The sequence below is a fragment of the Felis catus genome, chromosome A1 (genome assembly GCF_018350175.1).
Source record: "Felis catus isolate Fca126 chromosome A1, F.catus_Fca126_mat1.0, whole genome shotgun sequence".
Lineage (NCBI taxonomy): Eukaryota > Metazoa > Chordata > Mammalia > Carnivora > Felidae > Felis > Felis catus.
In genome coordinates this window covers 2,507,559-2,531,704 of record NC_058368.1, presented here as the reverse complement: position 1 = coordinate 2,531,704, position 24,146 = coordinate 2,507,559, and the positions used below count along the sequence as shown (strand labels likewise).

General features: G+C 49.2%; 1 protein-coding gene across 1 annotated transcript in view; it reads right to left on the bottom strand.

Annotated features, from left to right (window-relative positions):
- The window catches only part of FGF9 (fibroblast growth factor 9), a 33,270-nt gene extending 10,198 nt beyond the window's left edge, over positions 1-23,072 (bottom strand). Inside the window, exons 1-2 of the mRNA XM_003980257.6 lie at positions 22,258-23,072; positions 13,471-13,574 (exon numbers count right to left, since the gene is read on the bottom strand). Of these exons, the coding sequence (XP_003980306.1) occupies positions 13,471-13,574; positions 22,258-22,534 (381 nt within the window). The 5' untranslated portion in view covers positions 22,535-23,072. The remainder of the gene's footprint in view (positions 1-13,470; positions 13,575-22,257) is intronic.
- Positions 23,073-24,146: the final 1,074 nt, after the last annotated feature.

Below are 24,146 nucleotides of genomic sequence, written 5' to 3'. Positions count from 1 at the left end.
TAAGCACGGTTAACACTTTATTAAAAATTTTTTAATGTTTATTTATTATTGAGAGAGACAGAGAGAGAGAGAGACAGAGCACGAGCAGGGGAGGGGCAGAGAGGGAGACACAGAATCTGAAACAGGCTCCAGGCTCTGAGCTGTCAGCACAGAGCCTGACGTGGGGCTTGAACTCACAAACTGAGATCATGACCTGAGCTGAAGTCGGATGCTCAACCCACTGAGCCACCCAGGCTCCCTGAGCACGGTTAACACTTTCAAGTATAATTCAAGGGATGCCACATTTTGATGTGGAGGAAATCTGTATTTTCATAGATTATATCATAAATCGTCATTCCAGAATCCAGATGTGAAAGAAACACACTTTCTGTGCATCTCCCACCCCGGAAGGAATATGAGAGGCTGCACCAAGGCGGCCTTCCAGAAGCGCTGCCACACTCATCCGTGAAGAATGCTAAGGGAGCAAGCCTGTGCTAACGAGCCACAGCGAGCCAAGCAGTGTGCGGGCTGTTTCATAGGCTTCATCTCCTCTAATCCTCACAGCAATGCTGTGATGTGGCTGTCATTAGCCCCGTTTCACAGTTACAGCTCAGCAAGTTTGAGTAGACTGCCCGAGGTCACACAGCCGGGGAGCCACAGAGCTGGGATGCGAAGCCTCGTGTTTCCACTACTCTCTGTCTTACCTCCAAGTTCAAACTGTTCCAAATGCAAGCACAGGCTTAACTATTCCATCAAAACATCGCAAACAGAAGACCAACTTGAAAGATGCAGAAAGAAAAGGAACGCAAGCCAAGTGAACACAGCCAAGAGAAAACTACCCGGAACACAGCAATTCGTATGCAAGGAGGAGGGAGGGATGAGACCTAGAGCTGAGAGTGGACAGCATTTATGTGAGGACACAGAGTGCATCGCGGCTGCTAAATGGGCAAAGATCACGCCATGCTAGAGCAAAGCAATCACACCGTGCACCACGGGGAGAGGGATGTCTTTGGCATGACCTTGGCAAGTCTGTTCTTAGAATACTGCATTGAGCTTTGAGCATTTCATTACAAAGCAAAAGCAAAAGCAAATCACGATGGAGATTTCAATGAATTATCACACACACACACACACACACACACACACACACACACACAAGAATAGGGAAAGAGGAGATCAACTTAGGTCAGGATTTTAAGCATTTATACAGAGGATGAGGGAACACAGCTCGTAGGTCTCTCCCACTTAACACCATAACCTGTCAATCCTTAGGGGAGCCCTCTGCTCCCCTTAGGGGTGTCAGGAATGCAGACATTTTTCTCGGCTGCCTGTTGGGAGGCTGCTGAGGTGTACCAGGTCAACAGACTGAGAAGTGATGTCTGTGCACAAGGACAAGTCAGTCCCGGGCATGAGGGAGGCAGGAGGGACGAGGTGGCCGGGCCCCTGCTGGACCTGCTGTCGGGCCAGCGGCTGCCACTTGGCTCCAGGGTGGCCAGCTTTCTTTGTGAGGCCGCGGAGCACCTGCCAGGCCATGGCTGACGATGATGACAGGGGAAGACCCTCCAAATGCCAGCAGTGTAGCATTGGCAGCAGCTGGGAGAAACGGCAGAAACGGGCCGGACCACACCATGGGCGGGGGGGGGGGGGGGGTCAGGCGCAAAGATAACAGAATTAGCACACATCCACCAGCCACCACGTTTCCAAACCCTGCAGCAAAGCTGCCTTCGCACAAGCCTCCCTCCCCTCAGGACACCTGCCTATTGTCCTCTTCGTCCTCCGTGAATAATCCTGACCTCCTCTCCTACCCTAGAACTGAGCTCTCTCCTCTAAGCTCTCCGAGCCCTTTTTGCACGTAATTCTGTGATAACGTGTATCAGACCAAATTATAATTCTTGGTTGGTGTATCTGCCCCCCCCCCCAGGAAGCTGCAAGTTCTCGAGCCAGTTCCAAGTTCACCCACAAGAGAAAGTAGCATTTGCATTCGTACGTACAGTCGGCTCTCATCATTCGTGGCAGCGCTGTTCCCTAAAGCCGCCGTGGACGCTGAAGGGGTGAATACTGAAGCACTGCTCCCAAGAGAAATACAGGGTCAGGTTCCTGTAAGCCTCCGGTCATAGCACTTCTGTCAGACCATCAATATGCGATCTTGGTTTTTTGTGGGTTTCTGTTTAAGTTAATGTTGTAGATTCGTTAACAATAAACTCACAGCACGAGAGTTCAGGCCCGAACAAAACTATCCAACTTATGTGGTTTGCTCCCTAACCCGTCACAGCCATCTCACATTTAGAAATACCGGACGGGGTCGCCTGGGTGGCTCAGTCGGTTCAGCGTCCGACTTCGGCTCAGGTCATGATCTCACGGTTCGTGGGTTCAAGCCCCACATCGGGCTCTGTGCTGACGGCTCGGAGCCTGGAGCCTGCTTCACGTTCTCTGTCTCTCTCTCTGCCCCTCCCCCGCTCATGCTCTGTCTCTCTCTCTCTCTCTCTCTCTCTCTCTCTCTCTCTCTCAAAAAACGTTAAAACATTTTAAACACTAGAAATACCACACAGCACTTCAGCACTAGCTTGGGGGGCATTTTAACCCATAAAATCACCAACAAAAAACACAAAAAGGAAAAACGTGGCGCTAAACAGATGCCCAAAAGGACACCTGTTTTCAGGATGAGCTGACACAAGAAGGCGGAGCGTCACCTGGTGGGCCCCAGCTGGAAATGTGCCCATCGGGCAACTCCCTTTCGCTTCTCCGTGAATGTCTGCAAATGACCACGGAAGAGCCAGCGGGAATGATGTTAGGGTTCCAAGCAAATGCAGGAAGTAGACGAACCGGCAAATGTACAATCTGCAGGTCATGAGGATCAACCGTGTTCCCAGCAGGTATCAGGGGGAGGTGGTGTCAGTGACGTTTGTTGGCTTTGTGAAAGCAAGCGGGCAAGACTGAGGGTGTGAGCCGGTGAAGGTGTGAGCAGGCGAGGGTGTGAGTGAGTGAGCGAACGAGGGAGTGGAAGCAGGAATGAGCAAGACTGACCCAACAGCCCTTCCCAACTCTGATCGGCTTGTCCAGCATCACTAATTCAAGGAACTGGGGGAGACTGATGCACTTTACTTACTTACTTACTAATTTATTTGCTTACTTACTTACTTACTTATTTATTTTTAACATTTATTTATTTTTGAGAGACAGAGACAGAGCACCAGTGGGGGAAGGGTGGAGAGAGAAAGAGAGACATAGAATCTGAACAGGCTCCAGGCTCTGAGCCGTCAGCACAGAGCCCGACGCAGGGCTCGAACTCACAGACTGTGACATCATGACCTGAGCCGAAGTCGGACGCTTAACCGACTGAGCCACCCAGGCACCCCAAGACTGATGCACTCTAAAGAGAAGCAGGGGGGCTGTGCAATTCAGATCCTGTCCACGACACAGGCTCCAGGCAGGAGCCGTTCAGGTTCTCTGTGACCAACAGTCTATTCTGAACTGAGAGCTGATGGTGGAGGGGCGAGACACAGCACGGGGTAAGGGAGAGTTCCAGGCAGGTTAGGAGCAGAAGCAGCAGCGGGCGGATGTGTCGGAGGCAGTCAGTTGGGACCTTTGCTGTCCCCGGTGTTGCTTTCTCTTGGTGGTCCTCACACTCCCCAGTTTACAAATTAACCAGATTTCCCAGGCACAGGGAGGCTCAGGACCTCAAGACCAGAGGTCAGCATTGTCAGTGTGCAAAATGGGTGAGCGAAATATCCATTGCACAGATACACTGCTCTTTTCCAATGAATATATGAACTGCTCTGTAACAAATTCATTTTAAAATGTTCAGGAATTCGCAGAGGCTTTCGTCAGAATGTATTTTTGAAATCCAAAGACACCAGTACAATTCCTATCCTGTGGGGCTCCCTAACACTTTTTATCCAAATGGGAACCTTCTACACAAGATGGTCAGGAGCCACTCTGATCTGTACATCAGTCCTTCTAATCTTAAATACCTATTTATAATTTGGATGCTGAAAGAAAGAAAGAAAGAAAGAAAGAAAGAAAGAAAGAAAGAAAGAAAGAAAGAAAGAAAGAAAGAAAGAAAGAAAGAGGGAGGGAGGGAGGGAGGGAGGAAGGAAGGAAGGGAGGAAGGGAGGAAGGGAGGAAGGAAGGAAGGAGGAAGGAGGAAGGAGGAAGGAAGGAAGGAAGGAAGGAAGGAAGGAAGGAAGGAAGGAAAGAAGAAGGGAGGAAGGAAGGAAGGAAGGAAGGAGGAAGGAGGGAGGGAGGGAGGAAGGAGGAGGGAAGGAAGGAAGGAAGGAAGGAAGGAAGGAGGGAGGGAGGGAGGAGGGAGGGAGGGAGGGAGGGAGGAAGGAAGGAAGGAAGGAAGGAAGGAAGGAAGGAAGAAGGAAGGAGGAAGGAAGGAAGGAAGGAAGGAGGGAAGGAAGGAAGGAAGGAAGGAAGGAAGGAGGGAGGGAAGGAAGGAAGGAAGGAAGGAAGGAAGGAAGGAAGGAAGGAAGAAGGAAGGAAGGAGGGAGGAAGGGAGGAAGGAAGGAAGGAAGGAGGGAGGGAAGGAAGGAAGGAAGGAAGGAAGGAAGGAAGGAAGGAAGGAAGGAAGGAAGAATGAAGGAAGGAAGGAAGGAGGAAGAAGGAAGGAAGGAAGGAAGGAAGGAAGGAAGGAAGGAAGGAAGGAAGAAGGAAGGAGGAAGGAAGGAAGGAGGAAGGAAGGAAGGAAGGAAGGAAGGAAGGAAGGAAGGAAGGAAGGAAGGAAGGAAGAAAGAAAGAAAGAAAGAAAGAAAGAAAGAAAGAAAGAAAGAAAGAAAGAAAAAGAGGAGAAAGAAAGGGGTGATTTGGGGTCCCACTGACAACACAGTCTTACTTTCAACATGTATTAAGTGTCAACCACAAGCAAGACACTGTTTTAAGTACTGGCAGTTCCACGGGAAACCAAAGTAACCGAGTCCCTGCCTTACCCTTTATGAAAGGACTTCGAAGAACGAGGGGCCAGTGGGGGCTCTACCCCAAGAAACAGCCACTCACTCTCTCAAGCTTTCCTCATCAGACTTTTCTGGCAGGCACTAGGCAGTGGGGCTTCAGAAAAGGGAGCAGTTTAGAGCAGGGAATGGGAGTAAAACCAAGGGCAGGACACAGAGGGGATCTTATGTGAAGTCTGCACCTGTCATGAGGAGGATTCTACTCTGCAACTCCTGAGCCTGAACAAAGACCATTCCTGCACATGTTGCCTGGTACCCAGAGCCATCCTCCTCCAGAGAAGATGAGAGCAATCTACTAAGCTATTGGGACGCCTGGGTGGCTCAGTTGACTCTGGCTCGGGCCATGATCTCGTGGTTCATGAGTTCAAGCCCCGCGTCGGGCTCTGGGCTGACAGCTCAGAGCCCAGAACCTGCTTCCGATTCTGTGTCTGCCTCTCTCTCTGCCCCTCCCCTGCTCGTTCTCTCTCTCTCTCTCTCTCTCTCTCTCTCTCTCTCAAAAAATAAATGAGCATTATAAATTTTTTTTAATCTACTGAGCTATTAATGACTAAAACCAAATCCTTTCCAAAACCTGTAACATCTCCAGACCTATGCTCTGTGACTTTGGTCATTACTGACATGGGATGTTTTAAACATGTCTCAGTATTTCAGGAAATCAGTACAGCTACTCCGCTGAACAACAAACGCTAAAGTAAAATTAAATAAATAGAGACACATTTTTAAAATGATCTTCCACTAACTACTGGCCATCAGTATAGATGCTAAAGAAACAAACCAACCACAAAATAAAAACTAGGCTGCTAGAGAGAAAACAAAATTGTTCCAAAATCATATCTGCAGAGGAAATACTAAAATCCTTCTCTTAATACATGGTTACTTCTGGTAAAATTATTTTTTATTCACAAAAATGGATGGCCGCTCTTATGCATAGGTATCGAACAAAGTCTATTAATTCACCTACGTTCCAATCATAATTGTCTGTCACTCTCCATGTGACCTTGAGTAAACCACTAAGCCACTAAACTCTCACTCTCTCCACCCCCAATACAAGGACAGTGTATGAACTAAATCGAAGAATGCAGGATACGATGCTCTTCTGAGGAGCCGCCCTCTTTGTCCTCAGAGAATTACTCCTTGATCCTTTGAAAACTGGCAGCGTGCACACACAGCGAAGGCAAGGCTCTATTACCCAAAACATCTGCTTAAAACCACCTACTTCCAGAGCATACCCGCTATCAGGGAGATTACGAAACAAATGACCCTTTTCATTTCCTTTATGTGAACTACATTCCTTGGAGACCTTCTACAGGACATGCCTGAACATCTACCATCAAAGTAAGTGGAACTGACAAACCACAGGGACAAATCGCGAAGTCTAGCGGGGCCTTGCCGTTTGGTATGGTTTCCCGTTCCATGCGCACGCGAGTGTATTCGGCCTGTTCACAAGTTGCTCACAAGTGCCAATGCGGAATGCCTACTGGAGACAAGAAGGCCTCCACGAAGTTGCCTCTCGGGCCTGCCGCCGACCCTCCTTGTAGGACCTCACACCTCCTGTGCTGTTTTCAAAGCTGGCGTGTGCCGACCCCTGGAGCACCAGGGCCTCATCTGCGGGACTGTGAGTTTTCTGCCAGAACGTCTTCACTTTGTCTTTTCACGTCGTGACAAAGCAAAGGGATCGTGGCGAGGCCATTCGAGACCCTCCGGAGGACCACCTGTAAGCACACGCTGCCACCCAAGGACGTACCTGTGCTAAACAGCACTACCGAGTGCTACCCCCATCATCAGGGCCAACAGGAAAAGAAAGGACAGACTGGGCACATCAGCAAAGACCAGATGACATCATGTGGCGTCCCAGTAATTGGAACAGGAAGACTCGGGGGGTGGCGGGGGGGCAGCCGTCTTCCCAAGGTGCTCCAAGGTGTGCAGAGCTCCAAAGAGCACTAGGGCCACACTGACAGTGAAGCACCTCTTAGCCTACGGCAGGTGACATCTTCCATCACATCAACGCAACTGTGCCCACATGGATTTTACCGGTCTTAGAGTTTCGTGTGAACTTTCACATTAATATGCTTTGAATTGGAACTGCCAGAGAAGTATAAGAAGTTCACGTTGGTATGTATTCAAACGACATAGTAACAATAATTGAAATCAGTACGGGGTTCTAAGGATCTGAGATACTTTATTTTTTTCCTCTTAAAGAAGCTGATATATTCCTTCCTTTGGGGACAGGTGGATCTACGGGGTCTCTCCTCCTCCACCCCACACCATGGAAACACCTGGCAAGGGATAATTTTTGACCTACGTACCTCTGGCCAGTAGAGACAACTGCTTCGACTAATGTGTTTTCTTCTTAAGTTTATGTGTGTAGGAAACATGGTCAAAAATCCATCACACCTTCTTACTACATGGATTCATATAAACCAGGTCCCAACGTTGTCTCCGGAAACCTAACAACCAAAATCTTCTAGGAAACACGTGTTTCATAAGCATCTCCATCAAGATGATGGTCGGGTTCCGACGCACGGGTCTGAAGGCTGCAAGAGTCCCTCTGCCATCTACAAGGCCTGGGTCTCTCAATAAGGAAACACAGAGCTCTGTAGGTTGTCTCTGTAGGCAACTACACACAAGGTAATGCCATCGACACACAGTGCTCAAGTACAGCAAGGCTCTGCATGTGTGCAGGTCGTGACAGGCTGAGTAGTTGAGTCAACAAACATTGACCATATGCCAACTGCACATAACATGTACTGCTGGGCCCTCAAGAAACGGAAAGATGAGAAAGAGAATCTGACTCCTAGGAACTGAATCTAGTGGAAAAGACCAACAGGAATTAAAGTTCTGGACGGAATAAAGTAAGTGTTACAGAAGGGATACAAACCTGATATCTGCACATCATCCTTCTGTATCACGTTTACAGATTCTATGCTCTATTTTATCATTGCGATTTTAGTGACTGTGTACCTTTTTTTTTTTTAATATTTATTTATTTTTGAGAGAGAGAGAGAGCATGAGCAGGGGAGAGAAAAAGAGGGGGCGGGGGGAGACACAGAATCCAAAACAGGCTCCAGACTCCGAGGTGTCAGCACAGAGCCCGATGCGGGGCTTGAACCCACAAATTGTGAGATTATGACCTGAGCCAAAGTCAGACGCTTAACTGACTGAGCCACCCGGGCGCTCCTACTGTGCTACCTTTTTTAATGAAATGGTAAAGTATCTTTCATTAAATGCAAGCTTTTTTTTTTTAAGATTTTATTTTTAAGTAACTCTGCACCCAACATGGGGCTCAAACTCACAACCCCAAGATCAAGAGTCTTCACATGTTCCTCTGACTGAGCCAGCCAGGCACCCCTAAATGCAAACTTCTTGAAAGAGATTAATTTTTTCCACGGCATTCTTTTTTAAAGAGATATTTATTATAGTCAATTTTTCTTAATGATTAAAGAATCTTGATAATATTCAGATAAGTTAGATTAAGACTCTAAAAGTAACTATCTGAGCCTTACTTCTGGTCTCTTTGATAAGAACAAAAGTGACAAACGTAGGGGTGCCTGGGTGGCGCAGTCGGTTAAGCGTCCGACTTCAGCCAGGTCACGATCTCGCGGTCCGGGAGTTCGAGCCCCGCGTCGGGCTCTGGGCTGATGGCTCGGAGCCTGGAGCCTGTTTCCGATTCTGTGTCTCCCTCTCTCTCTGCCCCTCCCCCGTTCATGCTCTGTCTCTCTCTGTCCCAAAAATAAATAAACGTTGAAAAAAAAATTAAAAAAAAAAAAGTGACAAATGTAATACTCTAATACCATAATCCTCTGGCCAAGCAAGTGTGCGTGCACGTGTGTGCGTGCGTGTGCGTGTGTGTGTGAGATCTGACACCTTCTCTATGACTCGGGCAGATACCCTACTCTTTACATTTGAAAGCTCACGTGCCCTAACTTGTCTGCTCTTCCTTTTCTGAGACTCCTATTCATGCCTTAAGATCCAGTTTCAATGTTATCACCCAGTTTCCCTGAGCAGTTATTATGCACTCTTTCGGACTCCCCCCCAAGATATTTGTGTGTTTTTCTAATATAGTACATTTCACACGGCACTGAATGATTACAAGTACCTTTCTCCTACCAGAGTCTGAGCTCTTTGCTGCGCTGTTATGCATTTAGCACAGAATTAGCTGTACTGCGCATATAAGTGTTTGTAAATGAATGAGCAAACAAAGGATTGACACATGGGTGAATTAACCCATGAATGCCAGAGTCAGACCCCAACCCAGAGGCGGAATTATTCAGGTCAGGTTGTCCTTAAATCATATCGTGATACACACTACCAATATCCTTTCTCCTACTGCCACGTTCTACGAGGATAGCAGAATCCTGTGCATTTTTCTAAAGAAATACGACTCTGTTCACCTCTGGCCTTTGAGATACATTCCCAACATAAACTTGAAAACAAAAGAATTACAGAGACGAAAAGAGACAAGTTACCCCAAAACACGTTGTAAATTAATTTTTGCTGCATCTACACATTCATGTACTTTTCGCGAGGGGAAGTCTGCTATTTCCCCACATCTCCTCTTAGCCTTCTTTCATAGTAACACACAACCTCATTCAGGCAAAAAGTCTTTAAGCTACGATTTGTAGTGTACCCTTGACCCCGTCAACCGCCCCCCGGCGCGGTGGAAAATCTGCGTGCCGCTGCACTACTGATCGCCAACTGTTGCCTAGAAGCCTTACCTGCAACATAAGCAATTAACACACATTTTGGATACTAGATCCTTACAATAAAGTCAGCTAGCGAAAAGACAATGTGAAGAACATGGTAGGGAGGAGAAAGTACATTTACAGTACTCTATTGTATTTATTAAATAAATAAATAAATAAATAAATAAATAAATAAATAAATAAATAAAACCTGCCTATCAGAGGACCCGCACAGTTCAGACGTGTGTTGTTCAAGGGCCAACTGTATTTAATAACAGAATCATTGCCAGTTTCCCTTCTTTCCTTCTCCCAGTCTCATCCCAATGAAATGGGATGTTTCGGTCACTCCCGATTTCCACGGCCACACCAGATATGGTAACCACAACCCCGATGGAAAACGTAATTCCCGGCCACGGAGGAGCCCTGATCTAATTTCCATTCCCCTCTCCCGCCTCAGGTACAGGCCAAAGGGAAAACCATCTGGCTTCCCAGAAAGCTTTCTTCCCAGCTCCACACGTAAGGGACAAAAAGACCTCGCGGCACACACACTTTGTGTACGCAGAGAACATCACGCGTCAGGCAGATAAGACCCAAGGGTGAATCCCAACAAAGCCGAACCACACATCCTTGGGATCCAGAGTAGGAAAAGACACTCCAGATAGCCAAGTCAAGCTGTTCGCTTCACAGACGAGGAGAACAAGGGCCCTTGCGAGTGGCAGAGACAGAATGAGAGCCCACGTCTTCTGACCGCGATTGCCACGCTCTTAACCACCTTACCAACTTCTCCCGGCCTCAGCCATACCCGCCTTGGGCGGGACCCACCAGGGACGACACATCACAGTGCAGCTTGGTGTGGGAGCAGGAAGATGGGGGTTCTCCCTTCCAGCAGAGTCCTGAGTACACCTGACCACAGGGGCAGAGACACAGCGAGGGCCACACCCCTGTGTTTAACGGAGCAGCAAAATAAATCACGACGCTTAGTTCTTTTCAGCCCGACAAGTGTTTATCGAGCACCTACCCGCCACGCGCAGGTACAGGCCAAGTGGAACCCTGAATGCTGTGCCAAAGAACGCAGGCATTCACCTTCAAAGGTAAGCACCCGATCTACGTGGACAGCTGACATTCACTTGCGAGTTCTGAAGGGCAATTCTCCCAGGAGCGTGGAGAATGGATCGGAGAGGGGAGAAGCTTGGTGTGCAGAAGCCCCTGGAGACCGCTCTCCAGAAAGGAAATCACAGTATGCAAAAGCGTTCCCTTCCACGCTTTCCCCTGAGCAGTTCCCAAGCCCGCAGGCACTCTGTACACGAGAAACTGGGCGTTCCCCAAGCACGGGGCGGTGGGGGGAGAGGAGGCCTTTCCTCGGGCCCTCCCCTTCTAGCTGGGGTTCCACGACCGGGGTTGTCGGCCAGCTGTGTGGCTTTGCGGCCACGTGGCAGCGGAGGTGGGACGTCTACTCCCAGCCACACACTCGGTGGGCTTCCCAGAAAACGTGCCAAGAGGGGGTTCTCCAACTTTCTGCCCCCTGGCCACCGTTTCGGAGAGTCCTGTCACTGATAATGACCGGGCCTACGTTCGGGGTACGTTCTAGAGCCCGCATTCTGTCCGCAGCCCGTGCTGCTGACGGGGCCTACAGAGGCAGGCAGCTGGAGGAGGGGAGAGACGAGCAAGAAGCCCCCGAAAGAATCCAGACGGGGAGATGAGGCTCGGCTGGTCCACACACACAGAGGCCACTGTGCTGGACACAAAGCTCCACCGCTCTCCTTCTCAACCACGAAACTGCAGGGGCGTGCACGGCGGTCGATGGAGAGGGGAACAAACGTGGCCTCTGTTTGAGTTTAGTCATTTGTCACAGCCTTTACACATGTTTACCATAATACGGGTTTTATAAAATATAACAATCTATATGAACTATGTTTTATATAGAGAATCCTTAAATAATTTAACATACACTGTTGAGACCCAGACTCGAAAAAAATTGCTTGGGTGGTGATATGTGATCAAAAAAGCCTAGAGACCATGGTGATAAACCAGTCCCTCCACCCACTAGATGTCAGACTGTGCCCTCCACACAAGAAGCGTTTTATTGAGTTCAACTGTGACCGACCTAATTAAATCCACACGATATACCTAAAAGTGGAAAAAAAAAAAAAATTTGAGGGGGTGACAAAGGAGAACATCATTTTATGTTTTAAAAGTTTAAAAGCTTCCTTATACCTTGTATCTTTGCACTTAAAAGTGCTGGCAAAGATAACTGAGGCAGTAAATAACTTGATCTAAACCACGAACGGTGTTTCAAAAGCTCAACCCAATCCTATGCTTAAAAAGAGACTTTAAAATCATCTATTTTCTCAAGGACACACTTCTTTTTAAAAGACTTAAACATCTAGCAAAATCAACCAATCTAGACTCAAATTTCACCAAGGCAGAAAAACCAATGTCACATCATTGAAAACGGTGTGTGCTATATTCAAATGACACAGGACACTTATTGTCATCTGGGGGTCTTGCGTCTGAAAGCATTCCAACCCCTGCATGTGTATGTGTGAGTACACACATGTATTTTCTTTTTTTTTTTTTCAACATTTATTTATTTTTGGGACAGAGAGAGACAGAGCATGAACAGGGGAGGGGCAGAGAGAGAGGGAGACACAGAATCGGAAACAGGCTCCAGGCTCCGAGCCATCCGCCCAGAGCCTGACGCGGGGCTCGAACTCACGGGCCGCGAGATCGTGACCTGGCTGAAGTCGGACGCTTAACCGACTGCGCCACCCAGGCGCCCCCACACACGTATTTTCTAATATGTGGACAAGAAAGGGGTATATCTAAACAACGTTTCTCTCCACTATGTATAAAGAAGCCCTTCATTTCTGCCTCCCATTCTCAGTTTCTTTTAATTTTCACCTTTTTGTGGATCTAACCAAACTTCTCCTATTGCCGATAACGTGGATTCAATTCTCATTTGGCCACCGATAATGGCAAGGAAAAACTAAAGGCTGGTTTCACTACAAGCGTTTTTTTGGCAAAAATTCAAGTTGGTATATAGTAACTAATAATCTATTATTCATACTCATACATTGAGCAAAAAAAAAAAAAATGCATTAAGTTCCTACTGCAAAGCATGCACTGTGTTTTAGAAACTGCTAGTACAAGTAAAGAGATAACAAAGATGTAAAGTCAGTCCCCTTCGCTCAAAGCAGAAGCAAGGACTTTGTCTCACTCACTGCCATCCCAGAGCGCCCAGAATACCACCTGGCACCTGCTAGGATACGATAAATACTTCTTCAGTGCCTCCTTCCGGGAGCTTACAACCCGGTAGAGACGGGAAGTGAGACCGGAAAAAAAAAAAGAAACTTATGATACTTGCAAATAATTATAATATTTTTATATTCTTATTCACGTACAAGAATATCTGGCAATAATTTCCATCCCTCTCTTCCCTCTACATAATGAGAGTCTTATGGAGCTCAGAGAAAGGGTTTATACTCACTGCATGGCTGTCTGTTTCTAGTTTTAATTACACTGCTTTGCAAAGCTTAGGAGAAGATAATTTCAATTCATTTCAAAAATAACTCCCATTCAATACAAGAAGATGGGATTTTTCACACTTGTGAATTTTTTATTTACTTGACAATGAAAATGGTTTGGCATATAAATAAAGCATTTTCTTAGAAACTTGGGTCTGGTGAAGGTCCAGGGCTGATATCTATAAATACAAACAGAATGGTTTTTCTCAAAAAGCAAGAACTTACACTCTCCTTCCAAAGAGACTCAGCTTCATTTCTAGATATGTATCATCTACAGAAAATGCAGGTCCAATCAAATAAAGCATGAAGATCGGCAAAGTCTCTCCCAGTACTTACTGATCCATACAGCTCCCCCTTCTCATTCATCCCGAGGTAGAGTCCACTGTCCACGCCTCGAATGCTGACCAGGCCCACTGCTATACTGATAAATTCCAGAATGCCTAAGAGACAAATGGCAGAAGGCAGAAGACAGGTCAGAGCACAGAGCAATTCCTTAGTCTCAGCATCCCTAAGACTTTTTGAGAGGACACTGAGCCCAACTCCCAACTTGGATAATCTCACACTTATTGAAGAAATGTCTTCTCCTGGGGCGCCTGGGTGGCTCGGTCAGTTAGGCGTCCGACTTCAGCTCAGGTCACGATCTCGCGGTTAGTGGGTTCGAGCCCCGCGTCGGGCTCTGTGCTGATGGCTCAGAGCCTGGAGTCTGCTTCGGATTCTGTGCCCCCTCTCTCTCTCTCCCTCCCCTGCTTGTAATTTCTCTCTCTCTCAAAATAAACATTTTTTAAAAAAAATTTAAGTGTCTTCTCTTAAAACCACTGCCTAAGAAAACTGATTTTTCAACTAAATTCCATCTTATAAAAATGATATAAAAATACTAACATGACACATAACAAAAAAATTTTTTAAAGCTAGTGTTTACAGATACCCTAAGAAGTGATATGACAGATAAATCAAAATACATCTTCAAATTAACCTTAGAAGAGTCTACTTTAAGAGAAAAACAACTTACTTCTTACTTCATAAATACGAAATTAAGTATTTGTGTATGGGCAGGTATTGGAAAATATTCTATTCAGAGACTGATCTTATGTCCCTTAAAATAAAAGTATATGTGCTAACCAAAGACCTGATTGGTTTATATAGAATATTATTCACCTTTTGATTGTATAACTTTATTGAGCTCCACCTGGAAAATTAAAATAGCCTACATACATCCCAAATATTTCTGCTTAAACGAAGTATTGATTTTTGCTGTACTTATCCAAGCCTCAAAGAACTAGTTAAACAATTAAGATAACATAATATTCTGAGGGGAAAATGCTAACATCAAAAATGCTCTTGAATGAAAATGGGTATGAAGGACTATATCCCCAAATCAAACCAACATCATGATCTTTTTTCCCTCATCTTTCCCCGTGCTTACCTCACTAAGAATAACAACACCTAAGCTGGGCATCAATCCAGAATTTTATGGCCATACAACAGCAACTTTAATTTCTCTAACTATATTGTTGTTTTAAGATGATTACCCAACTGTATATCTGGGACAATGCTAGTATTTCTTGTGCTTAGCCATTCACTCAATTTTGTTATAAAAGGATATCCTCTGTGTAGACCTTGAGTTAACACATACCAAATATTGAATTCTTGTTTTAAAAATATCTTCAAATATTGAAAAATTCACTTACAGTTGAGAGTTTAGCAAAACACTAAGGATAACAGTGTGCTATAGTCAGTCTCCTGTGACTAATAAAAAAGCACTTATGTGGATTTTGAAACAATTAATTTTGCAACTCTCACAAAATAGACTGTGCTGCAAAATCCAAAGAAGACGTGCGCTGCATAAATCTCATAAAGCAAAGGGTTCCAAGGTGATACAACAAAGAAGAGAGATTTCTTATAAAGGGGGACTCTTAATTCTTTTATAAGCAGAAAATGTAACCAATATCGTGTGTCTGCATTTTATAGGATATCTATCTGAACACGCAAAACTATTTATTTTCATAAAATGCGAAGCAGTGCATGGAAAAAGATATAAAGAGAAATTACAAATTACACTTCGGATCTGATCATCTGAGACTCTACGTCAGAAGGTGCATCCAAAGAAGCTAGTGTACGAGGAGCCTTTCCCACCTCACAGACCAAACGGAAAGGTCAGTAAGGAGATACTTCCACGAGATTCCCTTCGCACGAGATGCACTCCCTGATTGACGCAACTCTTTCCTTTCATTGTACTATTCCAATTCTTATGATTAAAAACTCATCTCAGTTATGGCATTTTACTACTATTGGGAGTCACGTGCATAACCTCTTCTTAGCTACCTGAAAACAACCACAATATAGGTCACAGTGATCCCGAAATGAGTGTAAGGAATTTGCCAGTGTCCAATTTTCATCATAACACGAAAGACAGGAAGCATTTTGCCCCCCGTTGGGGTCTGATCAATTTACTACACCCTATCAATGGGGAAGGCTTTAATCCCAAGACTAAAAGACACTCGCATCTTCTCACAGGGTATGTGAGGATCTCTGTGTTTTCCCTAAACATGAGGCAGCTCTGGGAACGAGTCATGAATATTCATCATCATTGCCCGTCAGGCCCAAAAGCAACAGGGTGGGTGGGTGTGATCTTACAAAACCGTTCCACTAGCTTGCCTGCAGAACATCGAGAACACTCTCGATACCGAAAACGACGACAATCAAGATAGCTTGGACACTGGAACATTTAGTCAGTGCCAGTGGGGCCTTCCACTCAGTGCTCACAACAACCCTAGGCATTACGTTTTAATCTTCAGCTCACAAATGGGGACACTGAGGCGTGAGGATGTTAAATAATTTGCCCCCCGCAATCGGACGCCGAAGCCCATATGCTTGTTGATGATGCACATCTTACCACTGTTTTTACCTTTTTTTTTTTTTTCATGTATCCGTGATTTCTGTACCATATTGATAGTCATTCTCTTACTGGTGACTAGAAGTCGTTACCTAGATGAGACTCCACCACAGTGGGCATCTCCTATGTATGTAGACTATTTACCCAAAGTGTTTACGTGTGCAAAGTTCAAGTCTGTTAAAGGCCTTACGGACTGAAATTATTATATATTCTGGAAATGAAAGTATTAAGATATCTACCTTGTTTCTTTTTCTGGCATCAACAAGATAGCTGTAATTCATTTATACTGACTTATCCAATCAACAAACTATTATTGAGTGACTATCGTAAGCCAAGAACTGTGCCGTGTATTGAATATATAAAGATAAATAAGCCATGGCGTAGGCCTATATCCTCAAAGAGCTTACCATCTAGTGGAAGGAGAGACAAATGAGTAGATAAATACAACAACAATATGGGAAAGGCAGTGAGAAGAAGACGTTTAGGGTGTGGTCGGTGTCCAACGAAGAGTAGCTCACTCAGGTTTGGGAAGGGAAGTCAGAGGGGGCCTCTGGAAAGAAATAATTCCTGAGACAAGTTTCCGAGGCGGCTCTCGAGGTGAGAAGAAACTACCTATGTAGTTACCCCAGGTGGAAAGGATTTGATCATCTCAAACCACCATCCTTGAGAAATAGAGACCTCAAAAGAAAGGCACAGCTTTTTATGAGGTCATCTCAATGATCCAAGGGCAAGCAGAACACCTGAATGCCTGAGTCACAGCATCCCCCCCCCCCCCAACCAGAGCACCAACAGCATAAGGTCAGAAAGACCCGGCAACGGGGCAACAAGATCCCCTCCGCCCACATGGGAATCCTTATCATTCCTGGAACCATCTTGTCCACAGTGAACTCCATAACCTCCACCGAGTCAACTAATGTCTCTCTGGGCCTGAGACAAGCAAGGGCTTCCAACAATTCTCACTTGAGGGCAGCCCCCACCCCTTTTTTTGCATGAGCGTGCGGTATACAGGGGTGCTGGATCAATACAACCCAGGAGAAGGCTTCCGTGTAGAAACCCTTAAATGTTTAATGAGCAACGGGAGAGGGAGGGCAAGAAGGGAAGAGCCAGGAAGAGGAGAAAGAAAACAGGAAGCGAGAGAGGGGGAGGGAACGGTGGGATTGTTGCCGAACATCTAAATGTAGGCCCTCACACGTGGGCCGCAGGCGGCTGTCCCTTCTCTTAGGCAGGCACAACCAAGGCATCCTCAGCTCAGAAGGGCCCCAGTAACGGGTGGCAGTGGAGTGACATGGGAAGCACAGGGTCAGCGGCCAGTGGCATCTGACTGTTATTCTCTTTCACAGCAGCCAACAGTTCCTCTGAGGATGTGCTCACTGGGCCCAAGGGGGTCTCATGGGGTCTGAGGTCATCTCTGGTCCACAGGAGGCTGGGACAGTTCCCGAGACCACTTTAGGAAAATGACCACACCAGACCTTTGCTCCAGACTTACTAGATATTAGTGGTCAGCCCAGAGCTCTGTTCAAATGGGCCGCGAACCCGAAGCTGGCCTGGCTCCCAAAAGCCCCTCTGTATAGGGCCTCATGTCCAAGGCCATAATAAGGCCAGCCATGGCAAGTGGAAGGGCGGGCACATGTTCCACTGTGGCCCGTGTTAAACAACCCTCTGGGCTAAAAGCCCCCAACACTTAAAACAGAGCTGCATTCTTTAGAGGACAAGAATGTATGCGGACCGTGGAGAGAGGCAAGACAGGAGGCTTTCGAAAATAGATCAGCACCCCTCCCTCCGGAGCTCCCTCCTCACCCAGAGAATCCCACACCCGGGCTGCCAAATCAATCATCTCCAAGCCTGGGACGGAGTAAAGCGGAGTCTGAAGCAATCTGAGCAGATCTCAGAGTTTCCTTAGGAAATGACGAAGTGGGAGTTACAACTCCCAATTTTTCAAGAATCTGAACCAATCGGGAAAATAACACCTTAAACAGGCAGTCTTTCTTAGAGCAGCCCCAGGTCGGACGCGCATCTGGAGGGCTGATGAAGTCTGGCCTTTTCCAGCCAACACTCCAGCCCAAAGGGCACAGCAGCAGAGAAGCACGCCATCTTTCCACGAAGTCAGGGGGTCGGTCCACTCGGGCTTCCTTGTGCCAAATCAAATAGCGGAAAAGGACCAGCGCTCACTGTTTTATTATTCTGCATGACCTTTTCCTCAATCGATTTTCTGCTCACTTTTTTTCCCCCGTCTAGCAAGTGCTTTAAAGACAAAAACTATGCATGAAGTGAAACATCCCGCCCCCCCCCCCAGCCTATTACCCAGAGAGATGCAATACCTTGTGCCAGTTCTCCTGGCTCAGCCTTATCTGCATACCACCCCCCCCCCCCCCAGGAAAACACAAAGGGCTTTCTCAAGGTCCCACCTAAGTTGTCACTGCCGCAGCTCCCGCTGGGACGACGGTAAGATGCCCCCGCCCCCACGTCCCCTGCACTGCTGCTGTGTCACCGCGAAGCCTGCCAGCAGCTGCAGTCACCTGCGGCTGCATGGGGGGTGGCAAAAATCATTCCTCCGGCCCGTCTCCTGCCGCCAGCTCACTGCACGCAGAAATGCACCTTATATTTTTCATCGAAGTGTAAACCACCCCCACCCCCTACCTACAGCTACTCCTTTCTAAAGAATCGGGACAGAAACCGAGGGTCTTGAGGACTGAGTCCCCTGCAGGGAGCTGGGCCGAGGAGAGGGAGGCAGCGGACCGGGAAGGGAGGAGGCCGGCCAGGGCGGCAGCGGCGGGGAGCGAGCGGGAGCGCCAGGTGTGGCGGGCCGCTGCAGCCCCTCCGCCCCCTCCCCGGGCCGCGCGCTCCCCCGCCCTGCCCGCAGGGTCCTAGCGCCGCGGAGCCCAGCCCTGCTTCCGGGCGGGGCTGGGAAGGCAAGGGTAGGAGGCTCCCGGCACTCGCTCGGCGCTGCAGAGGTTGCTAATATTGGGACCTGCCGCAGCGGTAGCGGCGGGAGACCGCGGCACTGCTGTCACCCCGGGGGCCGCTTCTCCCGGCAAGCGGATGAAAGACTTAAATAACCCTCCTGCCTCACCCTCCTTCCCCACCCCCACTGCGCACAGCCACCCACTCGGCTCCATCCAAACGGGGGTGAGTGGCACAGCGGAGCGCCGGGCGCGCCCTTCCCCCCGCGGCCGGCTCCCGGCCGACCCTCGAGCTCGCGGATCCGAGCCCCTTCTCCCCCCGCCCCCCAACGCGGGCCGGGGCTGACCTCCCCTCCTCTCCTCCTCCCCGCACTGCCAACCCGGCCAACAGTGCCAAGCGAGTCTAAGGAGTAGAGATGTCACTTCCTTGGCGACACCTTTCTCCAACCTCCAGGATTGGGGGGTGGGGGGGGGACGACTTCCAGTTATTTTTTGTTCTATGGTCTCTATTCAGCTGCTGTAGCAGCGGTCCTCGTCCGATGACCCCAGAACTCGCTTTTGGGGTTCTCTCCACCCTCGCGTTCCCCACGATTCAACCCTTGCATCCTCACTCTCCCCGGTGGCAGTTACTAGATTTCTAATGACTCACTCGACTGCGTTTAGCAAACGTCCTACCCAAAAGGTGACTGCATTAAAAAAAAAAAGAGAAAGAAAAAGAAAAAGGCTATGTGGGGGGGGGGGGGACGTGGAGGAACCCCAAGTGGAACAGCCCATAATCTGTCCACTCCGGGGCCCAGTCGGGCTGCGCCGGGGTTCTGAGGCGCTCTCGCCAAGGCAGGACTCGGCTAATTCACACAATGAAGCTACCCTCGCTCCGCATTGGTGCCCCGCCGCGCTCCCCCGGGCCCGGAGGCCAGGGCCCAAGCCGGGGCGCCGAGACGCAGGCCCGCGGGCCGCGAGCTCCGCTCCCGGAACGCCGTTAACAATAGCTCACCGCCCCCTCCACCCGCCTCCGCGGCCCTTTGTCCCCCCCCCCCCCATCCCCTTCCCCTGCGGCTCCGGCCGGCAGGGCCGGGGTCCTCGACCCACCTCCCAGGCACCGCTGAGCCATCGATTCTCCGAGACCCGGCTGCGTGCTTCAGATGAGGGAGATGGGTCCGAGACGGCATGGGGGAGGCCAGGGGTACGACCTCCAGCCTGATCTCAGTCCCCGCCACCAGCTCTCCCGCCGCGGTGCGCGCCTCCGGCGGTTCCCACACCGCGAACACCCGCGCTGCCCGGGGCGGCGGCTGTCAGCCTCGCTGGACCCACACTCACACACAAAGAGAAAGCGAAGGCACTAAACTTGGGCCAAAAAAAATCTCATTCCCTAAACACTACCAGAAGCGTGTCGGCCCCTGCCCGTCGCCCCCGGACGCAAGGAGTCCCTGCAGCACCGAAGGGCGCACTCCAGCCCGGTAGAAAGGGGGACGGAAACGGAGCGTGTTTAGGACCGCGCGGAGCTGGCCGGGCGGCCGCCGAGAGCGCCGGGGGGCCTGGGCTGCCGACTCGGCACCTGCCGGCCGGGAGCGCGGGAGGACTGGGGCTCCAGCCGCCCCGCGCACCTAGGCCGCCCGCCCACGCCGCCGGCCAACAGCCAGAGCGGTGCAGACGTCCAGCGGGGGGCCGCTGCGGCCGGGCGCATATTCGCTCCCCCACCCACGGTCGCCCACCGTGGCCTGTTGTTCGGGTACCGAGCGCTAGGCACGGTAGCAGCCCTTAAAGTGGCCAGACAGAACAGCACTTTTAGTAAAGTTTAGTCTACGCTTTGCAACAACCAGAGCTGCGTTCACTTCGGGGGGCGGGGGGGGAGGGGCAGTTATATTTCAACTGAATAATTGCAAAGCAAAGAGCTACAGCTTTGCCTTTTCCTTTCCTTTTTTTAAGCAGAGAGGGGAGACTGCCAGGAATATTTACACTAGTAGGTTCAGCTTGGGGCTTAGGCTTGGGCGGTGAGCAAAAGGAGAAAATCCTGGGCCTCGTGGATCTGGGACCATCCCCATCCCAGGCCTGAGTCGTCCTCACCTTCTGGCATCCTCTACAGCCCCACGAATCTAAACAGATAGTTTAGGCTGCGTTCAACATCTGGCATTAAAGCATGAGAAAGAAAAATCACCACAGGACTTTGTTTTTTACGACCTAGTTTAAGTGTTGTCAGGTGGGTTCACTGAGAAGTTAACTCCTTCCAACAGTCTGGTTGCCCAACTGGAGCTTGCTTGCTTTTTAGTGAGTAAGGAAAACACCCGAGAGTCTCCCCATCGGTATTGTGCTCGCTGACACTGTGCCGCTGGGCTCAGGGTGGCCCCGCGGGCACGTGCGTGCAGGCATTAAAGGGAGCAGAGTCACCAGCACCCGGGTCTGCAGCCCTCAGTGCTGAGTCACAAGTACCCTCCTTGGGAAATGAAATCCTCGGAATGTCCTTTAAAATTAGCTCGCAGCTTTTGCACGCGCGCGCGCGCGCACACACACACACACACACACACACACACACACACACACACACACACCAGGGAACCACCCAGGAAAGCCACACAGGGCTGCACACTGTACAAATACAGAGCATAGGTAATAACTTGATAGCTGTAAAGACAAACGCCCCCGGTGAGCGTTCGACCCCTTCCCGAGTCATTTTCCCCCAGCGCTCTGCCTCTGCTGCTCTCGGAGTCTAAAATATGACTTTAGTCCTCCCAGCAGAACAATCAGTCAGCAACCTTCGCCTACGGGGTTTTCAGACCCTCGCGGTGGGAATAAACAATACGCTTAATTTACAATTCAAGCAGTGTACTTATTAGAAGAAAAAGAGGGGGAGCAAAAACTTCATTGGGGCACAAGATAATAACCACTGCCTTCGGCAAAATGCATTTTCAAGTTCTCAGTAGTTAATGATTAAAGCTTTAAACTCGCGGAATCAGTCCATTCAAAAGAAACTTCCTAAACCCGATCTTCCCGTGTATCTGATGCAAAAGAACTAGAGACTTGTGTTATATTTATAAATCATGCCCTCCTTTCAAAAAAAAAAGTGGGGGGGCCTTTCAATGTAGAGTTGCATCAGTGCCAGCAGCGGATCTGCAATTCCGGAGGCTTTTTCTTTTTTTTTTTTTTCTTTTCTTTCTTTCTTTCTCTTTTTTCTTTTCTTTCTTTCTTTCTTTTTTTTTTTTAAGCTGGCAAGACAGAAACAGAGGCAGAGGGAGAGACCCCTTCCTGCATACCCCCGCCCGGCCACCACCTTCTTGGTAGTTATAACCCGAACATGGCATCGCACGGACATTAAAGGGTTAATGGTATACCTACCAAATCGGCTGTGGTCTTTCCTGGTTCCCTGGATAGTACCATTGGGGAAGATTTCTAAGTGAAATCCAGTCCTGCAGTATAGCTGCCTCCGCCTGAGAATCCCCTTTAAATGATCCAGGTCCGTGACTGCGGGTCCCCTGGGAAGCCCCCCTGCTTCGGACTGACCCAGGTGGTCACTTAACAAAACCGGACTGTCCACCGGCAACACGGGCACATTCCCAAATGGTACCGCATCCTGCACACCGAAATAGTTCCCAACTTCACCTAAGGGAGCCATCAGAGGACTCGGCTTTTGGACCACAGCAATAAACAATAATGACGGTATGAACCCAGAAGATATTAGGCGAGGTATATCCAACTCCCCTCCCTTACTGCAGTTGCGGAGAGAGAGAAAAAAAAAGGTTCTTTTCTTCAATCCATTAAATGCATAAATAAAAGTAATCTGCTGTTTCACTGGCACAGGTTCAAGGTCAAACCACTGATAGTCTAAGAAACCACCACTTTATACTCACACACTGACATATTGATAAACATATCTATGTATCTCTATGGATAGATCCCCAGCTCTTAGCAGGCAGGAAGGTCTTCATCCCATCCGACCGTAATAAGGAAAAAAAATCCGTAGTTTCTCCATTTGGTTTGAGATCGGAATGACCATAGCAACTTAAATGCCTAGGCGTTATTATAAGGATTTTTAAGATGCACGGGCTACGTCAGAATTTACGGATCCCGACTCCAGGAAGGCATGCGCTGTTTTTACTCTAACCGACTCTGCAGACATCAGCATGAATCCTTCAAGGGGAAAAAAAAAAATCTCACGTTGGCGGCGGCGACAAAATCTCCCCTCCCGGTCCCCCCTCTAAAAAAAAAAAAAAAAAATTATTGTTATTTAAAAAAACAAAAAGCAGAAAAAAACTTTAGGCGTCCAAAGCTAGTATCCAGAATTCTCCAGAGGCTCGGCAGATGTCCATTGGCTTAGAACGGGTGGCGAGCGGCGAGCGAGCGGAGCCGCGACCGGGAGCTCGCGTGCCGCCCTGGCTGCCGCGAACAGGTGTTGCCGCGCCGGCTCGCGGAGCGTTGTAGCCGGGCGGAGCGCTCCTCCTGCGCAGCCCCCGCCGGCGCGCAGAGTGGCGCAGGCAGCGGCATTGGGCTGGGTTTAAGGTAGCGCCGCGGCCGCCCGGGCTCCCCGCGGTCCTAGCGCCCGCCCGCACGGCCCGCGCGGCTCTGCCGCAGGCCCGGCGCAGCGTGCCAGAGCGCGGGACTTCCCGGGAGACGGCCGAGGAGCCCTCGCCGTACAAAGGAGGATGCACCGAGGGAGGCGGGAGGCGGGAGGCGGAAACGCCGCGTCTCCTGCCGAATCGAGGCTGGCAACCTAAAATCTGGCTGGAGACACCGACGGAGGTTCAGACTGCCATCGGGAAACGGGTTTTCGCGTGGACTCTGCAGTGTTGCCTTGCATAATAAAATAAAACTTAGTTGAAAGAGTTGGAGGGAAGTGGGGGGGATTCGGTGAGCTCGAATGGAAAGGGCAGTTTCTCTTTCATTCTTAATGCCAGATACACAGAGGCGCAAACCGTGCTGCAGGTAAGCCGGATGGATGTGGACCCAGCTTCTCTCTCTCCCTGTCTTTTTCCTCTCTGTCTCTCGGTCTCTCTCTCCCTCTCCCTACCCCCCCCCCCCCCCACACACACACACAGGCGAGGCAGATGTGCCCACCGTTCTGTTCGGGGCTTTCTGACGGCATCGGTTTCTACACACCCGGCTATGTTTAGGTCCAGCCTGGCAGCCCGGATCCGGGAGACCGCGGTGCAGCCGGCAGCGGGGGCGCCAGAGAACCGCCTCGGCCCCCGAGTTCCACTAGCGCGCGCATCTTCGGAGGGTCGGGGTGG